This window comes from Crocuta crocuta, unplaced genomic scaffold, assembly GCF_008692635.1.
Source record: "Crocuta crocuta isolate KB4526 unplaced genomic scaffold, BGI_CrCroc_1.0 scaffold4, whole genome shotgun sequence".
Classification (NCBI taxonomy): domain Eukaryota; kingdom Metazoa; phylum Chordata; class Mammalia; order Carnivora; family Hyaenidae; genus Crocuta; species Crocuta crocuta.
This window is the reverse complement of record NW_027529996.1, coordinates 2,823,716-2,850,170: the sequence shown is the minus strand read 5'-3', so window position 1 is coordinate 2,850,170 and position 26,455 is coordinate 2,823,716. Positions and strand designations below refer to the sequence as shown.

Below are 26,455 nucleotides of genomic sequence, written 5' to 3'. Positions count from 1 at the left end.
CTCAATATTCTCATCTGTAAGTAGGAATAATGATGGTACTAGGAAGGACCTACCTCATAGAACTGTGTTTATGTAGGTCAATGTCACAGACACAAAGGAAGTCTTAAAGTTTAAATAGTCCCCAAAAGGATGACTTTCAAAAATGGTCACTTTCTTACCTAATGGCGTATAGTCCCCAGATACTACTTTTTTAAATATTTAAAAGCTTTTCCATTTCATTTATCTTTATTTGGCTCTGCACAGCTGATGATATTTTCCATCATTATATAGTATGTGTATGAAAAATTTATCGCCACATGATAAAACGATAAATCTTTTGACACATGATAAAATCTTTAGTTTGTGTTTACAGAGACCAGCATTCTATTTGCCTTAAAAGCTCTTATTCCAAGCCTGTTAGATATAAAAAGGATACAAATTCATAGTTTTGGTACAATTCAATAAGCTGGATTTTTGTCTCAAGATTAGCAGCCCACGTGGTAAGGACTATGATTTGAAAAAAAAAAAATCTCCTCAGGGGCGCCTGGATGACTCAGTCAGTTAAGCGTCTGTCTTCCGTTCAGGTCATGATCTCATGGTCTGTGAGTTCGAGCCTGGCATTGGGCTCTATGCTGACAACTCAGAGTCTGGAACCTGCTTCAGATCTTGTGTCTCCCTCTCTCTCTGTCCCCTCCCCTGTTCATGCACTCTCTCTCAAAAATAAATAAACACTAAAAGAAATTTTTAAAAATCTCTCCAAATAAAGGAATAGAAATATAACTTGTATAAAATATCGTTTATATTGGGCATTTCTTACTGTAGAAGTATGTTTTTAGGCATTTTTATTTATATGTCAACAGTGATATTTCCCCATTTTTCAGTATAGCAGATGGGGAAGTAAATACACCCATGGTTAGTTTTAGCAAACCTCACTCCCCAAACATTTGCTGAGCATCTAGTATATGCCAGCACCATACTGTGCTTTTAGAAAAGTTGGTACTTATAAACACTTGAAAGTTTGATGTTTTGGCATTATTTCCTTTCATAAGCTTTGGGTGTGCTTTCCTGTATTTTTTCAGAGAGCTTTCCTGTATTTTTCTTCCTGTATTTTTTTTTCCCCCCTAAGGTTTTGGAAATGTGGTCCAACAGAATAGAAAGGATTCAAAGTAATCTTCTTGGGTTGCTGAGGTGTAGCAAGAGAAAAATTATTGCTATTTAAGGGGGTCCCTACTCTCTGACCACCCTCTGGTGGGTCAGGAATCTGGTGACAGCATTCCATAGAAGTAATCATTTCCCCAGCCTCAGTCTGATTCACATTCACTGATGATATTTGGTTCTTTCCATTTCCCATATCCCCAGAGAAATCCAGATGTTTCTAAGCACTGTTAGACAGTAAGTTATCACTTATTTTTAAATAAGATTTTTGAGCCCCTCAAAGCCATTTTGAAGGAATTCAAAGCCTTTTGATTTTAAACTAAGGTTTAAAAGCATTTTAACCGAGCTATGAAACAATTTAAAGAACACAAAACAGTGAACATTCCATGAGCTCCTCTCCCGAGAAATGCTTTCCTGCAATACTGGCTCATTTGACATGCATCGGCACCTACGAGGTAAAGGCTATCATTCCCACCGTTTTATAAAAATGGGAGGAATTCGGCCACTGAGGGTGAAGCAGCTTGCCTGGGGTGAGGCAGGTAGTAAAAGGGAGGACTCAGACTCGCACACAGATTCTTAGCTCTGCAGATTGCTCACAACCACTGTGCAAACCTGTCAGACAGGTGATCCCAAGACTGTGTGTGGCCAACACCACCTACTTGGTAGGAAGATGAAAGAGAAATGATCGGATACATAATGGAGCCTCATCATTCATTATCTCATCCTTCTTTCTCTACATTCTCTGATCCTACAGCAATAAGATATTAGAGTATACATAAGGTATTAGAGCAATAAAAAAAATCACTTGAAGTGGATCAAAATTATGTGATTTTAAACCTCAACTATTTAAAATATGTTAGTTTTGAAAAAGCGTGAAACATTTTGAAGTAATTTATCTTAGAGTTCTTAATTCACGCAAGCAAAAAAAAGCTTTGAAAAATCATCAATATTTAAGTTGGAACTTAAAAAGAGAAGTGTATGGAAGCTTTGCTTTGATACTCTGAACCCTATAAACATGTAGTTTTAAATTCTTGGCTTACTTTGAAATCCACCTGACTGGGCTAGATTGCTCAAACTTTCTCAGAACTGACATCATTATTTTTTGGCTCCTCCTTTTAAAGGCTTCTGATTGTTATTTGTGCCACATGCCCAAATTAACCAACTAGGTCCATATCTGTAGAAAACTCAAACTGTAGAGTTTTGTATTGTTTTTAGTATACATAATATTAAACGTTGCTACAGTGAAATAAAAGAACAAGTTAGCTGCAGTAGCTGAGGGTTTACATAAGCCACAAATAGGCAGTGTGTTCTCCAAAAAAGCAGAACTAACAAATTTCATAGAGGTCAAATGTGTAGGTTTGGCAGAATGGTCATGGATGCCTCATTACAACTTTTAGGAGAATGTGGCATTTTTGACTCTAAGTATCAAAAATGCTATTATTAAAGTGAACTTTAAAAATGTGTGAACAGAATCATGTTGCCAAGGGGATTGTAATCAGTTATTTTTTCCAGAGAGACGTCAACAGCTAGTGGGGGGAGGGCTAGGGAGCAGCTACTGGGCTTTCGTAGCACTTGTGTGAGTGGTCATGCTCCATTTGTCAAAGAACTATAGACGAAGGAAAGTGATTTATATGTTGAAAAAACTCTGATGTGACATTGATGAATCTATTTGACCAATATGAATTAAGCTTCTGGCGTAAACCAGGCATTGGATTAGGAACTTTTAAAGCAGAAACAAATTGAACAGACATCTGCCTTCAGGAGCTGCTATCCTGGTTGGGGTAAAGCGGAAGTTTCCTGGTAATACGATGGCAGTGAAAGCACAGAAAGAGTATCCTGTTCTTTGAGGGGAGAGATGGACTTGGGAATTTGCAAAGCCTCCTTGGAAAAGGCGACCCTGAAGTTAACTTGAAATATGAGTGTTTCCCAGATGGACAGAGTATTCTAAACATTTAAGATACTTCCTTAGTAGGGTGCTTGGGTGGCTCAGCCTTTGACTCTTGATTTTGACTCAGATCATGATCTCCTGGCTCTTGAGATCAAGCCCTGCATTGGGCTCTGTGCTGACAGTGTTGGCCTGCTTGGGATTTTCTCTCTCCTTTTCTCTCTGGCCCTTCCTCACTCTCTCTTTCTCTTTCTCTCTTTCAAAATAAGTACATAAACTTAAAAAAATAAAATACTCCCTTAGAATAAACAAAGAAACTGTTGGTGACATAGTCTAGCACTGCACTGTCTAATGATGTGGCTCGTGGCTATTCAAGTTAAATTTATGTCAATTAAAATTAAGTAAAATTAAAAATTCAGTTTTTCAGTTGTACTAGCCACATGGGGCTAGTGGCTACTGCACAGGACAGCACAGACATACAACAGCTCCATCATCACTGAAATTCCTGTGAGATATGCCGGAAAACTGCAGGCAGACAAGAACTGCTCAAATATGAGGCTTAAGGTGTGGGTGTGGCAAGGACTAAGCCTGGCCATGGAGGCTGCACTCAAAGAACGGAGGGCTTACATGTCATACCATGGAGTTCAGACTGTATCCATTAGACCAGGAAGCAACAAACGTTTTCTGTAAAAGGCCAGATCATAGACATCTCTGACTTTGGGGACCACACAGCCTTTGTCGAAACTCTACAACTTGTTGTCGTAGTAGCATGCCATCCACCATTAGACAATACATAAAGGAGCAGGTGTGGCTGTGTTTCATTAACGTTTTATTTGTATAAACTGTCAACGGGCTGGATTTGGCCTGCAGACCATGGCTTGCTAACCCTTATGCTAGGCCATTAGGAGCTACCTGAAGGGTTTGAAGCAAGAAAGTCGCATAATTAGATATCTGCTATAGAAAAATCATCCTAGTAGCAGAGTGATGATGAGTTTAAGGAATGTGAATTGCAAGAGTGTAATAGTCCAGTCAAAGAGGATAAGGACATGAATTCTTAATGTAGCCTGTTATATATGGTTAAAGAGAAGGGAATGCATAAGTGCTTTTAAGTTAGGTGGGAGGGCGTGGGTGGTAGTGGGGAAATATAAAACGACATAGAAGTATAAGGATCAGGTGACTAGAGAGATGGTGGCTACACTCACTGGGTTAAAGAATATAGAAGGAAGAACAGATCTGGAGAATTATGATGACTTCTGTTTGGGTTAGGTGTCATTTGAGCTGCCAGACCCGTGAGTCACCAGCAGAGGTGCAGTAGCTGAAGCCTTGAGGGGGGGACAGGCAGCATGAGAGGAAGGCAGAGACAGTCCCTTGCTTATTTCCGACCCAAAGGCCTAAGTCTCAAGGGAACTGAGAAGGAATTGTTACAGGCATGGCAAGAAGAGCCAGGCAAGAATCAAGGGAAGACTTACAAGTGTTATTGAGAAGAGTAAAGAAGAGTCCATGGAGTTTGGCAATTAGGAGGCATTTTTAGGGCATTACTCAGATTAGATTTTCTAAAACCAAACAGAGCAAATAATCACCACCAAAGTGTCTGAAGCTGCCTTTTTTGGAATCTGATTAGTGAGGTGATAGCTATGGCTTTTCGTGTTCTTGGTTTTTCTTTTGGAGGTAAGTGTAGGAATTAAAAGCAAGCAGATAATTTGGGTCATTGGATCTCATCTTGTAAATGACATGGTGCAGTGATCACTCTATCTGGGGGTGAAAGGGCAGGTGAGATATTGTCTGGTCACCCCTGAGGTAATCTCTGTGCAAACTTCTTGGGTGAATTTCATGCTGTGAGGGTTGGAAAGTTGCTAGACAAATCTTTTAAAATAACATGGAGTTCTGATTTTGGGGTACTTGCAAACAAAAATGGTGGACATAAGACAAGGGACCTAGAGGAAGTGGGTAATGACCACTCTTGATACATAGAAATGTTTTATCCTGAAGCCACCTTAATAAAGAAACTAAGTAGTAACAGCTTTAAGATAGAATCATGTGATTTGGAAGTGTTCCATTTCACAATCTGATGGTCCAAAGGATTAGTCATCCTTTCAATGGAGAGGTTTCAAATGATGATTTATAGTCACCTTTGAAGTTTATATTAGGAAAATATTATACATGCCTAGTAGATAAATATATCTTGCTCAAACTTTGAGTGATCCACTGTTTAAAATTTTGTCCTAACACATGGGAAAACTCACAAAAGTTTGCTCATTGTTTTCAAGAGTAATTCTTGAGAGAATTAGAATTTGTTCCTAAAGGAATTGCTTAATCAGAGCATGGAAGTCTGAAGAACACATGTTTCTGAGCACGTTAATTTTACCTCTACAACTACTTTAAGGGAAAAATGAAATTACGTGACACTAACACAGCAATAACAACAAAAATAGAGTAAGGAATGCTTTTACCCTCAGTGACCCATTGGCTCACCAGGTTAGACAGTTTTCCTGGGAGATGACTTCTTTCCCTGTATGAGCTGCTCTCTTCGCCCTGGCTGGACTATGCCCTGAGCTGCAGAGCCATCCTGGGAACATGTAGTTTACTTGAGGAGGTGGGGGAATCTCTAGAGTGGAACAGTAAACTGAGCTCTAAACAGAGCAATACCAAAAAGGAAAGCTGGATACTATATACTAGCCCTTTCTGTTTTTATTTTTTGATACTGAGAGAATGGCAATTCAAATTACAACTGGAATTTTTTAAAAGTGTTTTTTATTTACTTCTAGGGGAGAGAGAGAGAGAGAGAGAGAGAGAGAGACAGCGTGAGCAGGGGAGGGTCAGAGAGAGAGGGAGTCACAGACTGAAACACTCTCCAGGCTCTGAGCTGGCAGTCAGCACACAGCCCGACGCGGGGCTCGAACCCACGAACCGCGAGATCATGACCTAAGCGAAAGTCGGACGCTTAACCGACTAAGCCACCCAGGCGCCCCTACAACTGGAATTTTTAAAGAACTTATTAAGTTTGTAAATTTTATTGAGGAAAATTATTTGGGTAAGGACATCAATAAACATTGTGAAAAAGAGGAGCCATAATGGAGGGATGGGGAGATTAACCCTATTTGATAGTAGAATATATTGTGAAATAATAATTGTGAATGTATGATAATAGAAAATGAAATATAGATTGCTCAAAAGAGATCCATAATGTATGATAATCTAAAAATAACAAAAATAGGGAAAGAAAATATGAAATAGATATTATTTTCATTTCACTTTTACTTCCTTCCAATTCCAAAGTCAGAATAAATTTCCAATGGGCCATAGAGTTAAGAAAGAAAATCAGGAGAGGATGGACTATAGTATTTATCCAAAATGGTGTTGGTTTTTAAAGAAAGTATAGAGAAGGCCAACTTAGATAAAAGTGGAAAGCCTGCCACACAACTACAAACAGCAGTAAAATACAATGGAAAGCAAAATGTGTAAAATATTTACATAAATGGGATCCAAATGTAATATATTCAAAACTAAGGATTTACGTGTATAAATAGCACATTAACTGATATCAATTGATAAGACCTCTTGCCCCCATAAATCCTATTTAAGAGGAAATTCAAGTAGTAACCTAATGTAACTGAAAGTGTTCAACAACGATTAAAGGAAATTTATTTAAAATAGTTCCTTAAAATTGCTTTATTTATGAAGTAATCAATCTGAAAGATTAAAAAATCCCATTCCGTCTGCATATATATCCATAAAGTAAGAAAAGAAAAAAACTTGAGGTGTTCAGATGGCTCAGTTAGTTGAGTGCCCTACTCTTGATTTTGGCTCAGGTCATGATCCTAGGGTCATGGGATCAAGCCCCATGTCGGGCTCTGTGCTGAACATGGAGCCTGATTAAAGTCTTCTCCCTACTCACACTCTCCCCTCTTCCCTGCTCATGCTCTCTCTCTAAAGTGAAAAAAAGAAAAGAAAAAACTTAATTTCTTTGATCACCTCTAGGGCTTTAAGGAAATCATTCAAAGTAAGAGAACAACTATCAGTTAGATGTATGAAAATATTTGTTGCAATTTCTCTAATTGGAAAAATCCTGGCAACAACCAAAATATATAAGTCGATTATGATATCTTAACTGCATGGAATGTGTCACAATCACTAAAAGATTGTGAACAGCATGTGGTAACATGGAAGAATGCTCATGAATAAACTGTGAGTGAAAAAATGCTATGATATTCAAGGACAAAATACATACTTATACATAAAGGCTTAATGGTCATATGATATAAGAGAAATCTCTATGGCTGTGGATTGTTTCTCTTTTCAAATTTCTTTTATTTCTTTATTTCTCTTAATTGTTTGTTTTATTTATTTCTGAGAGAGAGAGAGAGAGAGACAGCATGAACTGGGGAGGGTCAGAGAGAGAGAGGGAGACACAGAATCTGAAACAGGCTCCAGGCTCTTAGTTAGCTTAACTAGCTGACGCTCAACTGACTGAGCCACCCAGACGCCCCTTCAAATTTTCTTTAATATATTTTGAATGACACACGCACAAAACAAAGTTTCTTGTGCACTTGAAAACTGGCAAGGAATCAGAAATCAATCAGCATAAATTCACCCTGATTTGTTTTTAAAGGTCAACACATATCTCTTAAGAGAAAGGTGCATAGAATCAATTTGGTGCTGTTAACTAATAATCTGGTACTAACCTAGCAAGAGTCACTTAGAGAGATACAGGTAAACTCACACTAAGTTTATGAAACTTAGCAGGTTCCTAGTGCACCCTACATCTAGACTAGGGTAGTGCCTTTTTCTTCTTTTTGGACCCTAGAGAGTCAGGTAAATGGAAAAGTTTAGGCATAGGCTCTAGAGCTATCTTAGTTTTACTACTTGCTGGTTGCTAATTCCTTAACGTCTCTCTCTCTTGGTTTCCAGATTCATAAGATGGAGTAAAAGAAATATATGTCCCAGAATTGTAAGAATTTAATAAGTTGATATTTTTAAGACACAGCAATGTCTGGAATATAGGAATCACCTAGTTAAATGTTAACTATTGTGATTATATTCCTTATTCCTCAAATACAAAGTAAGAAAAGTGATTTGAACCTTGATATAGCTCAGGGAAGGGAAGAACAGTGAAAAAATAGGGATGTAAGAGAGTCAAAACATATAGAAGTTCTATCTGGGTTTTTTTTTTTTTTTTTTGTCTAATTAATCGTCAAGATATGGTTAGTCTGGTTACTTTCTAGAATTTCCTCCCTCCATGCCCTGCTTATCAAATTCAATCAATGTTTGCTTAAGTTGGTTAATTTTTACATCTATTGAGAATTGAAACCATCTAAGCTCTGCATACTCAGTAGCTACAGGTGGACTTGGCTCAGAAATCCGAAGTTACAACAATCCCACTCTCACAATCTTTTCTTTGTTTGCTTAATAATTAGCAACAGATAGTTTGGAAATTCCCCTGCTCCTCCACACCCTAGGTAACTAATTTAAACAGTATGTATCTCAGCCCTATTGTGTTGGGTGGCTGTGTTCTGCTATTAACAAAACTCCACCCATCCCTGAAATGCTGTCTCATGCAGTTGTGGGTACAAGTGACAAAATTAGTTTCTTTTGGGTGAATGTCCTCTGGTGATAAAGGAAACTCAACTACTTGTCTTTCAAAGTTGTAATGGTAAAACCGCTGGTGGTTCTTTGGACGATGTTTCTATATTCACACATCAAAATGTATTTATTCACTTAAGTTAAACCCCCCACATATCTACCTTATTAAAATGTTTTCACCATATTTCACACAAATTCTTTCAGTTAAATATCTGTCATAGACCAGATTCAGCAGATGTTTATTTCAATTCTACTTCTTTTGACCTCTGCCAGGATTTACATAAGGGTTGCATTTATTGTTGGCTTGTTGGTTTTTGAAGCTCAAATTTGACTATAAAAAATGATTCTGAGCTCTGGTTTTATAATTCCACTAGCTGATGTTAAAAACGATATAGCAAAATTCTAAAATATTTTAATGAAAGAAGTTAATTTTTATTGAATCAATATTTTTAAAGAGCATATAACATTTTTGGGAAAAAGTGGGCCTTCTAAACCAAAGTTTCCAATATGAAAAAAAAGAAACATTCTATAAATGCTTTTTAAAATATTTTCCTTCTCAAAACACTTATTTTGACTTAAGTTTATTTTGAAGACACTTTGTATGTTTTACTTACAAAATAAATATTTCAGAGAAGTTTTGTGTGACAGGAATTATTCTGAAGACATTCCTCTACCAACCTGTTTAACCCTTATAACAACCCTAGTAGTAGGTATAGTTATTCATTCCTTTTTTTTTTTTTTACACACGGGGAAACTGAGGCATAGAGAGGGCAAATTGTTCAAAGTCACATAGCTAAAAATGGGCAATGCTGAGATTCAAACTCAGGAAAGTCCACCTCCAGATAAGATTTATTTTAATTCTGTTCACTGGAAGTTTACCCGTTTCCATGTAGAATTCCTGAAGTACTCGGTATGATGTGGCATCAGTGATCATCAAAATGGGTGAGCAGGACATGAATAATGCAAAGTTGAACTAGATATTTGAATCATTTGGGGGAGTTTATTTATTTATTTACTTATTTATTTAATGTTTATTTATTTTGAGAAAGAGAGGGAGAGAGAGCGTGTGTGCAAGTGCGGGTGGAGGCAGAGAGAGTGGGAGAGAGTATTCCAAGTAGGCTCCTCACTGTCAGCATAGAGTCCCACTCGGGGCTCAATCCCACCATTGTGAGATCATGACTTGAGCTAAAATCAAGAGTCAGATTCTCAACAAACTGAAGCACCCAGGTGCCCCATCATTTGGGGCAATTTAAAAGATAAAAGAACCTGAGCCCCTCCTGAGCTGAATCAGAATCTTTTTGGGAGTGGCTCACACAACTATATGAAGTTTAACGGGCAATTCCAATGTGCAGTCAGACTGAGAACCACTGGTTCAAAGCTCTTTAGCTAAGTCTTAGTGCAGGAGAGCTCAAACTTTGCATCAGAATCACCTGGAAGGCTGGATAACACACAAGGGGTTGGGTCCGACTCCTAAAACTGACTTAGTCAGTCTTGGGTAGAGCCGGCGAATTTCTGTTAAGTTCCCAGGTGATGTTGACGTTGCTGGCTTAGGGAGCACACTTTGAGAACCACTGTCTAAACAGGTTGGGGTAGGAGTAAAAGGGAGAAGCGGAGCCCTGAAGACCCTGGACTAACCCTCCCACTAGTTCATCAACCCCAATGACACATTTCCTCCACTTTGTTGGTTTACCTGGTGTTGCTTATCAAGGATGAAGGGATAGAGGAAAAAAAAAAAGAAAGATATGAAGCCAAAGGGAAGTGAGGGAGAAGACAGAAGAAGAATTAAGTTCTGGTCAATAAATTAAAGTTTTGTGGCTCTCTCACTGACCTAACCTCATGTCAGTGATAGGTAGAATATAAAATGAGAAAATTTAAAGATAAACATTTCGATATGTTTATCTTTAACAGAACAGAAACATAAGGCTGTGAGCGAGACTAGTGGGCAGGTAAGTTGAGCTGTTGGTTCAGGTTATGAAGACATTTGTTACTTCAGCTCTATAGGGTAACCTGAAAGCCTGAGCTAGGGTCACTCTTTGAAAGGGCAAGGACAGATATGTTTTGTTTTCGTTTTTTTTTTTTTTTAAATCCCAGCTTTATGTAAGGAGACCAAATGACCTGCCACTAAGAATTGCCTTAGGGTAGATCAGCAGTTTTCAACTGGGGGGTGGTTTTAATAGAGTAATAGGTCATGGTGGGGGCATTTTGTAATACCTGGAAATGCTCTGTATATTGTCACAACCAGGGGGGCAGGGGTACTACTGACATTCAGTGGGCAGAGGGCAGAGATGCTGTTAAATATCCCACAATTCACAAAAGTGCTGATTTGAGAAACCTTGGGATAGACACAGTCCCAGAGCAGGAACTGGGCCAAGATGCCAGGTGACCTAATAATGACTATTCCCAATGTGCACTATTACTGTGAACCTGATTACACAGCAGTCGATATAGACCTCGTTCTGGGCTGGAGGCTTCAAGAAGAAGTAGTAGAGAGAAGCACAACACTAGAGAAGGCAGTTAGGATGAAAAAACTAACCAACCAAAAGACTTTCTCAAAATGGGCCTGCAACACAAGTTCCAAAATACGGAGAGAAAACTGTTAACAAGAAATATAACCCTAATAAAATCAATAATTAAAAGATGAAGATTTAATCTATTCAATTAAAATAATAGAGCAATCTGGAAATGACTTTGCAACTTCATGCATCATTAGGAAACAAATATATGAATAGCATCCATAGGAGAATATAAGAATATTTGAAACAAAAATAGGCAGATATTAGGTAAAAACAAGCGAAAACAACTCATTCAAAATTGGAAATGAAGACTTAATCATTGAAACAAAAATTCAGTGTATGGGATAAAACATGGATTGAACATAAATAGGGTGAACACCTCTCCTGGCTTGTCTGAGCCTTAGAAACTTCTGGGGCATAGGACTTTAATGCTGAAACTGGGAAAGTGCTGGGCAAACTGAGAAAGTTGGTCATCTGGAAACAGATGAAGAGAAACTTAGTGGATTGAAAGATGAAGTTGACAAACTGACTTGGAATTCATTACACAAAGACACAGAGATACAAAATTTGAAGGATAGCACGGGACTAAATTTTATCTAATAGAGACTCTAAACAAACAAACAATAAATAAACAAAAACCAAACAAACAAAAACTTGGAAGGATAAAATGATAGAGTTTTGAGGAAATAATAGCTAAGAATTTAGCAGAATTGAAAAAGTCATTAGACTTTAAATTGGGCAAATATAGCCTGTGGGCCAAATTCAGCCTGTGACCTATTTTTATGAACAAAGTTTTATTGGAACACAGTCATGCCCATTTGTTTATGTATTGTCTGTGGATGCTTTCATGCTACGGTGGTAGCGCTGAATAGTAAGAGAGACCATAAGGCTGCCTAAAATATTTACTACTTGGTTATTTATATAAAAATGTTGTAGGCCCCTCATTAAATCAATATACTGAGTACCAACCAGGATAAATAAAAATAAATTCACATCTCTATGAAATATAGTAAAGCTCCAGAACATAAAGATAAAGAAACATCTTAAAGGGCATATGGAATTTCACCTAGAGAAAATGACAGATTTTACAGCACAATTATACCAACAATAACAAAAGTCAGAAGCCAATGGAATAACTCTTTAAAGTGCTGAAAGAGGGATGCCTGGGTGGCTCAGTCGGTAAGTGTGATTTCAGCTCAGGTCATGACCAGGTTTGTGAGATGGAGCCCTCCATCTGCTATCAGCACAAAGCCTGCTTGGGATTCTCTCTTTCTCCCTCTTTCTCTGTCCCTCCCCCACTCTCTTGCCATCACTCTCATGCACACTCTCTTTCTTTCTCTCAAAAATAAATAAACATTACAAAAAATAAAGTCCGATGGGAAGTAACTATCAAATTAGAATATTTATACACAGGTAATCTATACTTAAGAATGAAATAAAAATGAAGATGTTTTCAGTCACACAAAAACCAATATACATTGTAATATGTAATACTTTTCTTCCAAATGGGTCCCCATCTCTACCATTACCCTGAATGCATGATGATTATACATCCCTCCATGTCTGTCCTTTCAGAGATACATGTGGCTTATTTTGTTCAATTAAGTGTGAGTGAAAATGATACACATCTCTTCCAAGGAGAAGTTTTAAGAACTAGGAATAGGGTTGGAGGATTGTGTTCATTGAGTAATTATGCTGTATTTAGGTCCTTGTTGTGTTGGGGAGAATAATAACGGAAATCCTCAATAACTGTAGAAATTGCTAGACAGTGGGCAAGAGCATATGCACTTGGGCAAAAGGATATATGAATCCAGGGCAGATGAATAAGACGTAAGAAACAAACTTGGAATTTTATGAGACGTATTGGCCAGTATGATAGACTTAGCAGCCTAGAAGTGGAGTCATACATATATGGGAAATGGACATATGACCAAGGTGACATTAGAAAGTGGTAGGAGAAGAGAACAGACTAAAATAAATAGTACTCCATTGGTTACCCACATGGGAATATATTAGATGACCACTTCACATCACCAGTATAAATAAAATCATGATGATTAAAGCTGTAAATGTGAAAATCAAATCTCTAAAAGGTTCAGCAAAAGGGGACAGGTTAGGAAATAGCTTTTACTATTTGGGAGTAGGGAATAACTTCTTTAAGAGGACATCAAAACCAGAAATGATAAACGGCTTATTTTTAAATTTGTTAGCATCAAGATGTAAAACTTCTCTATAAAAAAGAGACAACAAAAAATAAAGAAAAAAAGAAGCATGAAACATAAAATTCACAATGCACATAATTGACCCATGATTACCACCTAGGACTGGATAAAGGGTTTTGATAGACAACATGAAACGATGATCTATAAGAAAATGAATAAACCACGTGAAGAAGATTTACAGACTAGGATAGTCAATAAATTTAAGAAAACATATTCCATCTTAGTAGTAACAAGGAAAATTAAAGCAACAATGAATATAACAAATTCTCAGAACTCTATCAGTAAACCTGACAAACTGACATTGATAATGATATAGATTTATTCTTTTAAAGTAGGCTCCACACTCAGCATGGAACCCAGTGCAGGGCTTGAACTCAAGACCCTGAGATCAAGATCTGAGCTGAGATCAAGAGTCGGATGCTTACCCGACTGAGTCACCCAGGTGCCCCAGGAACGATATAGAGAAATAAATGGCAACTGTCACACAGGCTGGTGAGATGTATTACAATGACTCTGGGAAACAATTTGCTAACATTCGATAACCTTGAAGGTGCCCATTCCCTCTGTGTAGAAATATACCCATTCTAGTATCATTTGAAATGGAAAATAATGACAACAAATTAAATGTTGGGAGACTAGATGAATAAACTGCAATATAATTACATAGCAAGTAAATAATTTGAACCAGGCCTGCATGTGACCAAATGGATACATCTCGAAGACATACCAGTGTAGAGTGAAAAAAAAGCATATGCAGAAATCATAAGCAAATGAAGCCAAACACAACAGTACTATATGTTATTTTACATACACAGGCAGATGAAATAAAAACATAAAAACATGGCTGGGTAGGCAAGATGCTGCTTTCAGAGCAGTGTCTCTCTGCTGTTGGAGCGAGGGATATGGGAGTGGGAAGGACAAAAAGAGAGCTTTCACTTTGTCTTTTTCATTTTTTTGAAAAGATGGCAAATGGCAGTATTATGGCAGAATGGTAGTATGCATGAAATCTGGGTGGTATGTGAGGGTTTGTGATACGATTTGTTTCATAACATGCCATGATATTTTATTTTTTTCAGACCATAATATTAAAAATTGCTTTTAATGTTTATTCATTTCTGAGAGAGACAGACAGACAGACAGAGAACGAATAGGGGAGGAGCAGAGAGAGGAGACACAGAAACCTAAGCAGGCTCCAGGCTCTGAGTGGTCAACACAGAACCCTCTGTGGGTCTTGAACCCACGAACCATGAGATCAGGACGCGAGCCGAAATCAGACGCTTAACTGACTGAGCCACCCAGGCGCCCCCATACCATAATATTTTGAAAAGGGAATGGTTTGAGAGGACAGAGAGGGCAGATGGGATGCAACTTGGAGAATTGGGGAAGTGATATTGAAGTCACCAAATCAAGAGCTGGAGTCCCACACCCACTTGCTTTAAGAACAAGGGTGTCACACATCTAATATATGCTAAAATGTGTTCCAAGAAGTGACTCTCATTTCCTCCTACAGGCCTTGACATGTAGATGAGAGAGATCCTTTAGGATTTGAACCCTCCTCCTTGACTTAAAACTTCCTTATCATAGCACATGATGTTTTCTTTTTCTGGAACACATCAAGCTAGATTGTGCCGGTGTCGCTCCTTCTGCAGAAGAAGATGATATAAGCCAGGTAGTGGAGATGGGGAGAAGCACGTGGAGGTGAATGGATTTCCATTTGGGGTATCAGCATATTATTTAGGGCCCCTCCAGCTTACATGACAAGAAAAAGAATCACATGTCTTCAAAAGAAGAGGGTTGGAACCTTAGCTCTTTAAAGGATCCTGCTAGCTCACTTTTTATGTTCTCTGATTTCCCTGGGACACCAGCTCTCAACTGGGTTTTCACTAAAGCCACTCAAATTATTTGAAGGTTCCTAAACCTGTTCCTTTCAGAAACCCTATGCTATTTATTCTCTAACTTGGCTCCATTCAAATTAGGGCCAATTTTAAAGAAAGAAGGAGAAAAAGCCAAAATTTAAGCCCCAAGTATGGTCAAGGCTGCCTGCAGAGGACGCATGTCACTTCAGAAGTAGCCCTCTTCTCAAAATGTAAACCAGACACTGGCACTCGCTCCTTTGCTTAGGGTTCGCCAGTGACTGCTAGGGTGAACAACATAAGATAGACTCCCTGGGCTGATGCCCATTTCTTAAAAACATTTCTTGCCACTCTTCTCTTGATTATCGTCTAGCCATTGTGGCATTTTTGCCAATCCAAGCCTTCCCCTGCCTCACATCTTCTGTACCTACCGCCTCTTCTGCTTGAAGTGGTTCTTACTGCCACGTTTCCTGTGCGCTGCTCATTCTTACAGTTTGGCACAGTGGTTCTCAACCCTCGCTGGGCCCCACCTCCTACCTCAAGCTTTTGATTTAACTGGTCTTGGTTGGCGCCTTGGGAATGGATATGACTTGTAAGCTGCCCAAATGATTCTTTTTTTTTTTTTTTAATGTTTTATTTATTTCCAGGAGAGAGGTAGAGACAGCATGAGCAGGGGAGGGTCAGAGAGAGAGGGAGTCACAGACTGAAACAGGCTCCAGGCTCCGAGCTGGCAGTCAGCACAGAGCCCGACGCGGGGCTCGAACCCACGAACCGCGAGATCATGACCCAAGCGAAAGTCGGACGCTTAACCGACTAAGCCACCCAGGCGCCCCCTGCCCAAATGATTCTAATGTGCAGCCAAAGTTGAGATCCAGCACTCTGGTTTAAACATCACTTTATCAGGGATCAGAGCCCTAAAGAGCATGTCTCCTTTCTATCTTCTATCTCAGCTCCTATTTACCTCTTTCAGAGGTCACTACAAGGTTTTTTACATATTTACTTAGATTAAATTTGATCTATCACTTCTACCAAACTGTGGTTCTCCAAGTGCCTGGATCAGCAGCAGTATCAGACAACTTATTAGAAATGCAAGATCTTAGGTCTTGTCCCGGACCCTCCAGGTGATTCAAAGCATGCTAAAGTTTGAGTCGCACTGCACTAAGTGCAAGCTCTAGGAAGCTGGAACTCCACCTGCATTGTTCACCCTTCATTCTCGCCCTGCCAAACCCCCACATGGAGTAGAGGCTCAATGAAGCTTTGCTGAAAGATTGTGTGGGTGATAGCGCATTTCTTTTGTCAGTAGCTCACATGTCAACTGAAAGTTGAATGAAAGGAGCAAAGCCAACAAACAGAAACTCCAAAACTGATTTTTGCTCCATTTTGTAAAACTTCCAAATGTATTCTTAAAAGATCTTTTCTTCATCCACCATCCACATACAAAAATTTCTGCATTAGATATCTGTTCCTTCTTTTTCATCCAGAAAATTAAGCAAATTGAAATGTACCTAAACTTACCTGTCATACAAACAAGTATCATCCGATTTTTTTCATTTTAGGACCATGAGGCAAACTAATTTCTCTAAGTTCACATATCAAGTCCATTTCCGCAGGGGCAGCTATTGAGAATTAGAATCCTGTTGCCATGTCCTTCTGCTTCTAAAATGTGGAATCGTGTTCTAAAGAACATGGACCAACTCTACACCTTTCCTGAGCAGTGGTGTGTGCAAATGAATATATTGTCTATATTACCATGAAGAAAGAAAAATAAGAAACAATCTAAATGTCTAACTATATGTGAATGATTGAATCATGGAAAACTGATTCGTTATTAAAAATGATAGCATAACTCAGATATTATTCAAGATATTTCAAATAAAAAAACAGATAAGGAAATGGCTTATAGAAAATCATATTTGTAAATATATTGTAAAATGATGAAATTCTAGAGTATCTGTACTGACTTCAATGATCACTACAATGATCACCCCCAGATGTTGAAACCACAGAAAACATATATTGTTTCATTTCTGCAGATCTATATTTCTAAGAAATTTTCTTTAACACTATGTGTTACTTCTGTAATAAGAAGACGATAATCCCCTAAGAAAACATTGCTTATGTATCACACCAAATACACAGTGTCCAGTTAAACTGGTTTTTTTTTTTTTATGGTGTTATTCATCTTGTTTCCCCTGAGAAAAATCTAAATCACTCAGTAAATCTCATTTATCTTTGGAAAGACTATCAGTAATTAAAGTCGAGCTCTCTTCTAAGAACCTGGGACTTAAAGACCCAGTTGGGAACACTACGGGAGCTTGTAAGTGCCATCTTGACAGATGACTGCCTTCCTCTAAGAGTGTGGCTGCAGGTAGGATCTGTGTGCCACCACTTCCTCCATGGTTGCTCATTCCTCCCTGCTATGAGTCCATAACTTTGACCCCATCTCTTCTCCATGGCAAAGTTACTCTCTCTCACCTCTGTAGTTCTCCATTCTGGCTCAAGAGTTCCCAGACTTACAAACACATCCCATGAACGCTTTGCCCTCTCTATTTCAATGCTGTGCATTCCTTCCCCAACTGAGGAGCTGCAGGGGTCATTGTCTCAATCCCTGTCTTTTCACCAGGGGCTGGCAAAGCAAGCAATCCTCTCCCTTATGAGAGAAGGGAAAATGACGTCTCTAATCTTCTAGGAACTGGGGAGTGGTGGAGGCGGCGTATGGGATAGAAAGTTAGCTCTCCTCTAGACTCTGGGAGCATAAGAAGACAACATGTATAAGAACACAGGCAATTTTTACAGAGAAGTAATAGGAAACTGTGTAGCAGAATACCAACACCACAGTTCAGCCACATCACAGGCTAAGCTAGTTTTTATGGTACAACTGGGAACCCAGTCACTATTTAAAATGTGCTCCAAATAATGATATTCAATGAACTTTGGGAACACAACTTGTCCCTAAGGTTTGGACTATTTGGGTTTTGTTTGTTTCTCTTAATGAAAATAACAAAATGCATTTTTAAACAAAAGAGCTCCTTGATAAAATCCACTGTGTGGTCAAAATGGCACTCATCATCAGCAATATTGTCCAACATTTATCATTGCAGTTCTCTTCTGGGATCCAAAATGCTTATAATAGGAAACTTGGCTACATTACTATCTTAAGAGGCAAAGACAAAGAATGCAGCTTTTCTTTCCGTAAGTCATAGTCTTTCCTCTAGTCTGAAGGCTAGAGTCAGAAAGGGGAAATCCTGAAGCCACAGACACTCAACTGGTATAACACTCAGCAGCTTTATTTGCAAATGGAACAATAGGTCAAGCAAAAATTCCGAAGGCTTGGAGGGCCTGGCTGAGCAGCATCCCCACCCCTTTCTGCCCTAAGCAGAGCAGATGAGATGTTTGCCAGGAGACCAGGTAGAGTCATAAAATCTATTACTTACCATTTTAAAGAGTTGATGTGCCTGACACACGGTGCCCCTGAAGATGCTGTAACTCGGATAGTGAATGTGCAACTTAGCTTCGCAGAGTGCACTTCCTATTTTGCACTGTGTGGTCTGTCCAGCCTTCACACATTGATATGTAAGGTTTATTTGCATGTTATCTCAGCCTTCAGAGCATTTGTATAACTGGCCAGGTTTATCAAGTTATTATACTTTAGTGATATGAGAACAGGTACTGGTGAAGCTTTGAAATCCAAAATGTGACATGGAATTTTTTTTTAACGTTTTATTTATTTCTGAGAGAGAGAGAGAGCAGAGAGAGCATGAGCAGGGGAGGGTCAGAGAGGGAGACACAGAATTTGAAACAAGCTCCAGGCTCTGAGCTGGCTGGCAGCACAGAGCCCGATGCAGGGCTCAAACCCACGAACCGCGAGATCATGACTTGAACTGAACTCGGACACTTAACCGACTGAGCCACCCAGGTGCTCCGGTGACGTGGAATTTTTAAAGAAGTGCCTAGATATTAAATGTTGTGTACACGATTAACCTGTTTTATATACAACCTGTACTTGTGAATCTATCTATCTATTTGTCCATCTGTTAATAAAGCACATAATCTAAAATGTTAACAGTGGTTGACTTAGGTCAGAGTTTTATTACAAATAATTCTTGTTTTGTACTTTGCTGACATTCTGACTTTTCTATTTTGAGTATATAGTACTTGTTGGAAACATAGCTATAATCGTAAGAGGAACAAAAGGAACAACCCAAATGTTGGCTGTTAACCAACAATCCCAAAAGTATTTAACCTTATCTTACCAATATTTAAATTGTAGAGCTATCCACAATCTTATCATAGGATAGCATTCACTAAAAATATAGCTATATGCCAACCTAGCTCATTGTTAGGTTTTAAACAATTTTTATTAGAATGACTTAATCCCTCATGCTGGTAAATTAGATATTCTTTAAGGCATGGTGTTTGATCCCAAATCCCACCGATTATCTGTAATACCTGTCTGAACACATTCTGCTACAAGGATTTATCACCTTTGTTTTGAATACATAGCCTGACACTAAAATAATTTCAAGGGCAGAAGATCATCTTTGTTGCTTCTTGAAAAGGAAAGACAATTTATTCCTTAATTTTGGGTTGCAAATTTCTAGATTTGTTTGTATCTACTACCACATTTACCTAGTAGAGAGGCACATTTTTTCACTTGATACTGAGCTAATACTAATTACTACCATGACAACGCAAATCCTTTATTTAAAAAGATGTTCCCTAGTATTTATTCTCTAAAATGGAAAATGCTTTTTCACAATCAAGATGCGATTAGAAATATTGATAGAATCTTTGCCAGGACAAAGCATGAAGACAGAGCAGGGGACAAGTTCCAGGGGTGGAAAAGAACCTGACACTGCCTAACACCTGTAGGTATTTTAAACAGGGAGTGGTCAGGACCTATGTGGGTAGGCAGGAATCTGAACTTGCTGCCTCTGGCACATAATAAATGCTCAGTGAATAAAAGGAGGATTAAGGTAAGACAGGTATAGGAATGAGGCATGTTTTTAGATATAAAACATTTGTCAGCAGAAGGCCTTGAAATGGAGACATTCTTTAGCCTAACCAGAAAGCCTCCTATCTACTTAACATGCTGAAACAGTTTTATTTCCCAGTGCAGGTAGCACTTTAGGGTCTAAAGCAGTGGTTCTCAACCTGGTTGCACATTAAAATCACTTGGGATGCTTTTAAAAACTCCAGTTTGCTGGCTTCACCCCAGACCGTGAAATCAAAATCTCTAGGTTTGAGATACAGTCATCAGTATTTTTTAGTTTCCAGAAATTCCAAGGTATAGGCAAGCAAGCCTGATCTCTAAAAGGAAGAGCAGATGACTCATGCCAGCAAGATGTTGAACAGCTCACCAGGCAAGCCTTGCAGATAGAAATAATCTTGATGTTCTGAAATTGTCTACTACTAAGTTGAACAACATATTTTCACCATTCAGTGCATGATAATTACTTATTCTGGGTCATTCCATGATTTCCCTTTCTGTACCAGTAAGTTGGACAAAAATTGCACCATGAACAGAAATATAGAAATTTCCGTTAACAATGTAGCAGACTGGACAAGTCTTTGATTAAGAGACTTGAATTTCAGTTCATTTGCTTGAATTCCATTTCCAATTGTACTTATTTCCAAATGATAATTAAGGTAATTTTTAGTTGTTATCGACATAAATTCAGCAGTAATTTGACTAAAGAAAAAACAGGTAAGGGTTGAAGCTCCCAACCATAACCCATAATCCACCAAGGAGTTTTAATTTTTTTACTTAAAATATATTTCAAGTATCACATATGAGTATATTTCCTGTGAAGTGAATTAAGGACCTAAGGTTCTGAGCAGGAAGGTGAAACAGGAAATGCAATAAAGCTGACGGACAATACAGAGATACCATCTGAAGAAGATAAAGTTCTATTTTCCTCGTATGGGCACTGCAATTATTTCTGCTAGTGAAAGGCAGAAGTAGCCCAGAGGATGCAAAAAAATTGAATTCTTCAAATACTTAGGCATGCATTCTCTTTTCATAAATTTGCATTCCAGAGAAGAGTTTTTGTTCAGGCAAGGGTAAGACGAGTCTGCCACTTTGGTATTCACTGAAGGTGATGGCCAGGGGGACAGTGAGGCCCAATACTGTGGGGTCACAGAAACCAGCTTCATTTTCCAAAGCCAATTTACAAGAAAAGGGAGGGAAACAGCACTCAGGAACTTAGGTGACACTACTTACTGATCACTATTTAAAAGCTTTGTCGGTGTTGTCTCTATCAGGTTCTAAAAGGAGCATGGTTAAAATGGTTAGCCTTGAGGGTTAGAATTAACTTATACACCCTTGCACAATTTCAGCTTTATAACCCGAATGGCTAACATTTTAGAGAAGAAACGAATGATCACTTACTTTATGTGCCCAACACGAACATGCCTGGACAAGACCACTGAGATAGGAGAAAAGAGGGATGTTGAATCTCACCTCTTCCAGGAAGCCTTCTCTTCTGCGCATTCACTCTTCTCCCTCTTTTTCCGGCCTCCTGAAGACTGCTCCACAAAATGAAGCTCTTGGATATGCTTGCCTTTTATGGTTCTCCCATTGTATCAGCTGCATTAGGTTTGGCTCCCTAACTGGATTTCAAACTCCTCCAGTGTGAATTCATTTGCAAACTTCCTTCTGTCATCCTTAGATTCTAAGGCACCTTTAAGTTTTCTAAACTTTTTGTTGGGGGGTTCATGGGTTCCTTTCAGAATCCGATAAAAACAGTATACGGTTCGCACACTAATTCTGCATGTGTACAGCCTTCCCTGAAACCTATTGATTAAGAGAAGCTGTAGGAAAAAACTCGGGACCAAAATATCAGCAGACACTAGGAGGTGGTCCCTACGTGGCTGCTCTGTGATGATGAAGTTAAAGCCCAGAAAAGCTGGGTGACCCTCGTGTTTCCAAACTGGGAAACCGGTCAGCTAAAACTTCATCATTTTGTAAACTTGTCTCTTTCTATCAGCATGCATTTGAGCTATGCCAGCACAGAACAACTCAGACTCGCAAAATAGATTCATAGAAATTCAAGGAAATTCTAGTCTCCCTGTGTGGCTAGATATGGAACAGCCAAGTGGGAAGTAGCAGGAAAAAAGTAGGATAAGGCCAGGCATGTTTAAAAAGGGTGTGCGGGAGGAAATGGGCAGTTCCTTGATTTGGCTTATTTCTCTTTCACTTTTTGTTTTGAAAACAAAATGATTTTCACTCCTGTACTTTATAGTTTGGATGAAAACAGGCCTTAACCCATTCACAACATCAGTGCTCTGGAAGAAATAACTTATCAGCTGTAGTAAAAAGATGAACATATTCTTCAACAGAGAGTTCCCACTATATTTCAACAGGATGAGGAAATTGTATTTAAATTCAGGAAGAGCAGGGAAGAATTTTCTTTACAACTTAAAGCCAACCCCAGGCAAACATTTACTGATCTCTAAAAGAACTACTGAAACAGGACAATGGAAAAACGATCTAAGCTTTCATTAAGAGGTCTTCTATCAAGCCAACTGACTTGGAAAGCAAAGAGACAAAGAATGAAGTTTGTATAATTCTATGTTATATATAAATTTACTTATGATTTTCTTTTGCTATTTTGGCTATAATTTTTATCTTACCCTTTCTTGGGCTTTAGGGGGGTCTTTGGGGTCTGTCGAGTCTTACTGTTTTCTACTCTTGGCTCTTGCTATGTTCTTTTCATGGCTTCTCACCTCTTCAGAACTTATATAGTCTTCTCAGGGGCAGAATCTAAGCTGTAATCCTATTACCTCACTAGGTCTCCAAGACAAGGAAATTTAACTGATGTCATCAAAATACACACTCTCATTGGGTTGATCATTGACCTTGATAATTTGTTAATAATAATTTGAACTTTAATGAGTGAAAGAAAGGTCATATATGAAAAACTTATCTATTTCTCCTTTTGTCCTTCCTCATTCTTTCATTCATTCAGTTGCAGTTTCCTTTCCCATAATAAGGATAGGCCAGAAAGGTTGGAAAATAAACAGAGGTGCCTTGGGATTTTATAGACTTAGAAGATGACAAAGGAAAAAAGAAATCTCTCAGCTATTACTTGAGTTCTTATTATTTCCCTGCTGTCAGTTGATTGTAGGTATGAATATACTTACTCATTTCCTTAGTTTGTTGTCTGTTTAATTTAAAAATAGGAATATTTCCATTTCAGTATAGGATAAGTATTGGTGAAGCTTTACATTCTTTTCTTTCTTTTTTTTTTTAAATACCCTATTTCACAGATTAGTGTTTTTCAGGCAAGAAGTCTACCTAAATACAAAATTATCTATCCTAATATAAAATTAGCCAGATCCCGGGATGCCTGGGTGGCTTGGTCGGTTAAGCGTCCGTCTTCGGCTCAGGTCATGATCTCGCGGTTCGTGGCTTCCAGCCCCTCCTCCGGCTCTGTGCTGACAGCCAGCTCAGAGCTTGGAGCCTGTTTCAGATTCTGTGTCTCCCTCTCTCTCTGTGACCCTCCCCTGCTCATGCTCTCTCTCTCTCTCTCTCAGAAATAAATAAAACATTAAAAATTTTTTTAAAAAAATTAGCCAGATCTGGGGTGTAACCTAATGATAATTTTTCTTTTGATCAGAGGAATACAAATGTTTCTATTTTAAATTCTATAGCACCATTTGGAAATTAATCTACTATTTAGTAATGTTATAAGGAGGACTGAAGAGTATCTATAATGTAGCTATGACACAGATTTATTAGAACATAATTTGTGAAATGATTCAGTGTCATCCTGACCTCTTCTTCTTCTTTTCAATCCCTTATAGGCTGATTGACTCTATTAGGCTAGGTTAAAGAATAAATCAATAAATCAATAAATGATACTGGGAAAATTAGATATCCATAAAGCAAAAGAATGAAGCTGGAGTCTTACCTTATGCCATATAAAAAATTAACTGAAAATGAATGAAAGACCTAAACATAAGAGCTATAAAATCATAAGACCCTAGAAGGAAACACAAGGGAGAAGCTTCATGACAGAATTGACATTAGATACAGTGACTTCTTGGATCTGACACCACAAGCAGGAAACAGAAGAAAACATAAGTAAATTGGGTTTCGTCAACATTAAAAATGTTTGTGAATCAAAGGATACTATCAATAGAGTAAAAAGGCAATCCCAGAATCAGAGAAAACATTAGTAAGTTTTATATATGATAAGAAATTAATATCCAAAATATGTACAGAATTTCTATAACTCAACAATTTAAAAAAAACCTGATTAAAAAATAGGCAACATTTGGGGTGCCTGGGTGGCTTAGTCGGTTAAGCGTCCGACTTTCGCTTAGGTCATGATCTCGCGGTTCGTGGGTTTGAGCCCCGCGTTGGGCTCTGTGCTGACTGCCAGCTCAGAGCCTGGAGCCTGTTTCAGAGTCTGTCACTCGCTCTTTCTCTGACCCTCCTCTGCTCACGCTGTCTCTCTCTCTCTCTCTCCTAGAAATAAATAAAAAAAAAAATAAATAAATAAATAAATAAATAAAATAAAAAATAGGCAACAGATTTGAATAGACATTCCTCCAGAGAAGATAGGACAAAAGGCCAATAAGGACACACAAAGATGTTCAACATTACTAATCATTAGGGAGCTGTAAATCAAAACCGCAAGGAGATACCACTTTCATATCCATCAGGATAGTCCTTATTAAAAACCCCAAAAAGTAACAAGTGTTGACCAGGGTGTGGAGAAATGGGAGGCCTGGTGCATTGCTGATGGAAATGTAAAATGAGGCAGCTGCTTTAGAAAACAGTATTGTGGTCCCTCAAAAAGATTAAATATAGATTTAACTTATGATCTAGGAGCTCCCTTCTGGTTATGTGCCCTAAAGAAGTGAAAACAGAGATTCAAAGAGGTATTTGTATACTCGTGTTCATCGCAGCCCAACGGCAGAAACAACCCAAGTGTCCAGCAACAAAGACATGGATATGTATGCCATTGCTTTTTCAGGCTGAACAACATTCTATTGTATACATGGAAATTTTGATATATGCTGGAAGATATTCACTAAATGAAATATATGCAAAAGAACAAACGTTCTGATTCCACCTAGATAAGGAATCTAAAATAGTCAAATTCAGAGACAGAAAGTAGAACAGTGGTTATCAGGGCAAAGGAAGTAGGGAATGGTGAATTACTGTTTACTAGGTGCCGAGTTTCAGTGAGGTATGATGAAAAAGTTCTGCAGGTGGATGGTGGTGATGTTTGCACAACAATATAAATATACTTAACGCCACTGAACCGTACCCTTAAAATGGTTAAAATGATAAGTTTTATGTTGTGTGTATATTTTGTCACAATAAAAAAAAAACTCCTCTAAGAAAAAATCACTGAGCCGACTAATTATTTAGAGGAAGGTAGCCCACTAATTATTTACAGGAAAGTACTAAGCCATTCTGCCGTAAAACATTATTCTCAGTTTTCAGATTTAATCTTTTTTGGCTTTTTAAATGTCATAAGTGTTAGAGGCACATTCGGAAGGATTTGTATCAATAGCCTTGCACGATAACAGTAGTAACAGCTACTCTTTATTGTTTGTCTATAAATGGCAAAGGTCATTATATGCATTGTCTGAATAAAAAGCCTAAAAATCCTATGAAGGAAATATTATCACCCCTGGGCATATGTTGGGTTTGGGGGTTTTGTAACTTGTTTCTTGTTGAAAGCCACACCACTCCCTTCTCTTGAACCATTTCCCTGCTCTCAGCATAGTAGTGGGTAATGAACATGAATTGGGGGTGGAGAGGCTGGGGGGCTGGGGATGAGCCGAGAGATAGATGTTTGTGAATTCATTATATATGTGTGCTTGTGTGTGATTAAGAGACAATACTTTCATTTCTTTTATNCGAACCCACGAACCGCGAGATCACGACCTAAGCGAAAGTCGGACGCTTAACCGACTAAGCCACCCAGGCACCCCCCTCAGTTTGTTCTCAATATTTAAGAGACTCTTATGGTTTGCCTCCCTCCCTCTCCCCCACTATTTTTCCTCTTCCCCTCCCCCATGGTCCTCTGTTAAGTTTCTCCTGTTCCACATATGAGTGAAAACATATGGTATCTGTCTTTCTCTGCCTGACTCATTTCACTTAGCATAATACCCTTGAGTTCCATCTGCGTTGCTACACATGGCCAGATTTCATTCTTTCTCGTTGCCATGTAGTATTCCATCGTATAGATAAGCCGCATCTTCTTGATCCATTTGTCAGTTGATGGACATTTAGGCTCTTTCCAT

The 26,455-nt window shown here is 38.5% G+C and overlaps 1 protein-coding gene across 3 annotated transcripts in view; it reads right to left on the bottom strand.

Moving 5' to 3' along the window:
• The window catches only part of FYB1 (FYN binding protein 1), a 159,507-nt gene extending 140,842 nt beyond the window's left edge, over nucleotides 1-18,665 (bottom strand). For all 3 annotated transcript variants that reach the window (XM_077763461.1, XM_077763463.1, XM_077763464.1), the window contains exon 1: nucleotides 18,622-18,665. In XM_077763461.1, the coding sequence (XP_077619587.1) occupies nucleotides 18,622-18,624 (3 nt within the window). In that variant the 5' untranslated portion in view covers nucleotides 18,625-18,665. The remainder of the gene's footprint in view (nucleotides 1-18,621) is intronic.
• Between the last annotated feature and the right edge of the window lie 7,790 nt (nucleotides 18,666-26,455).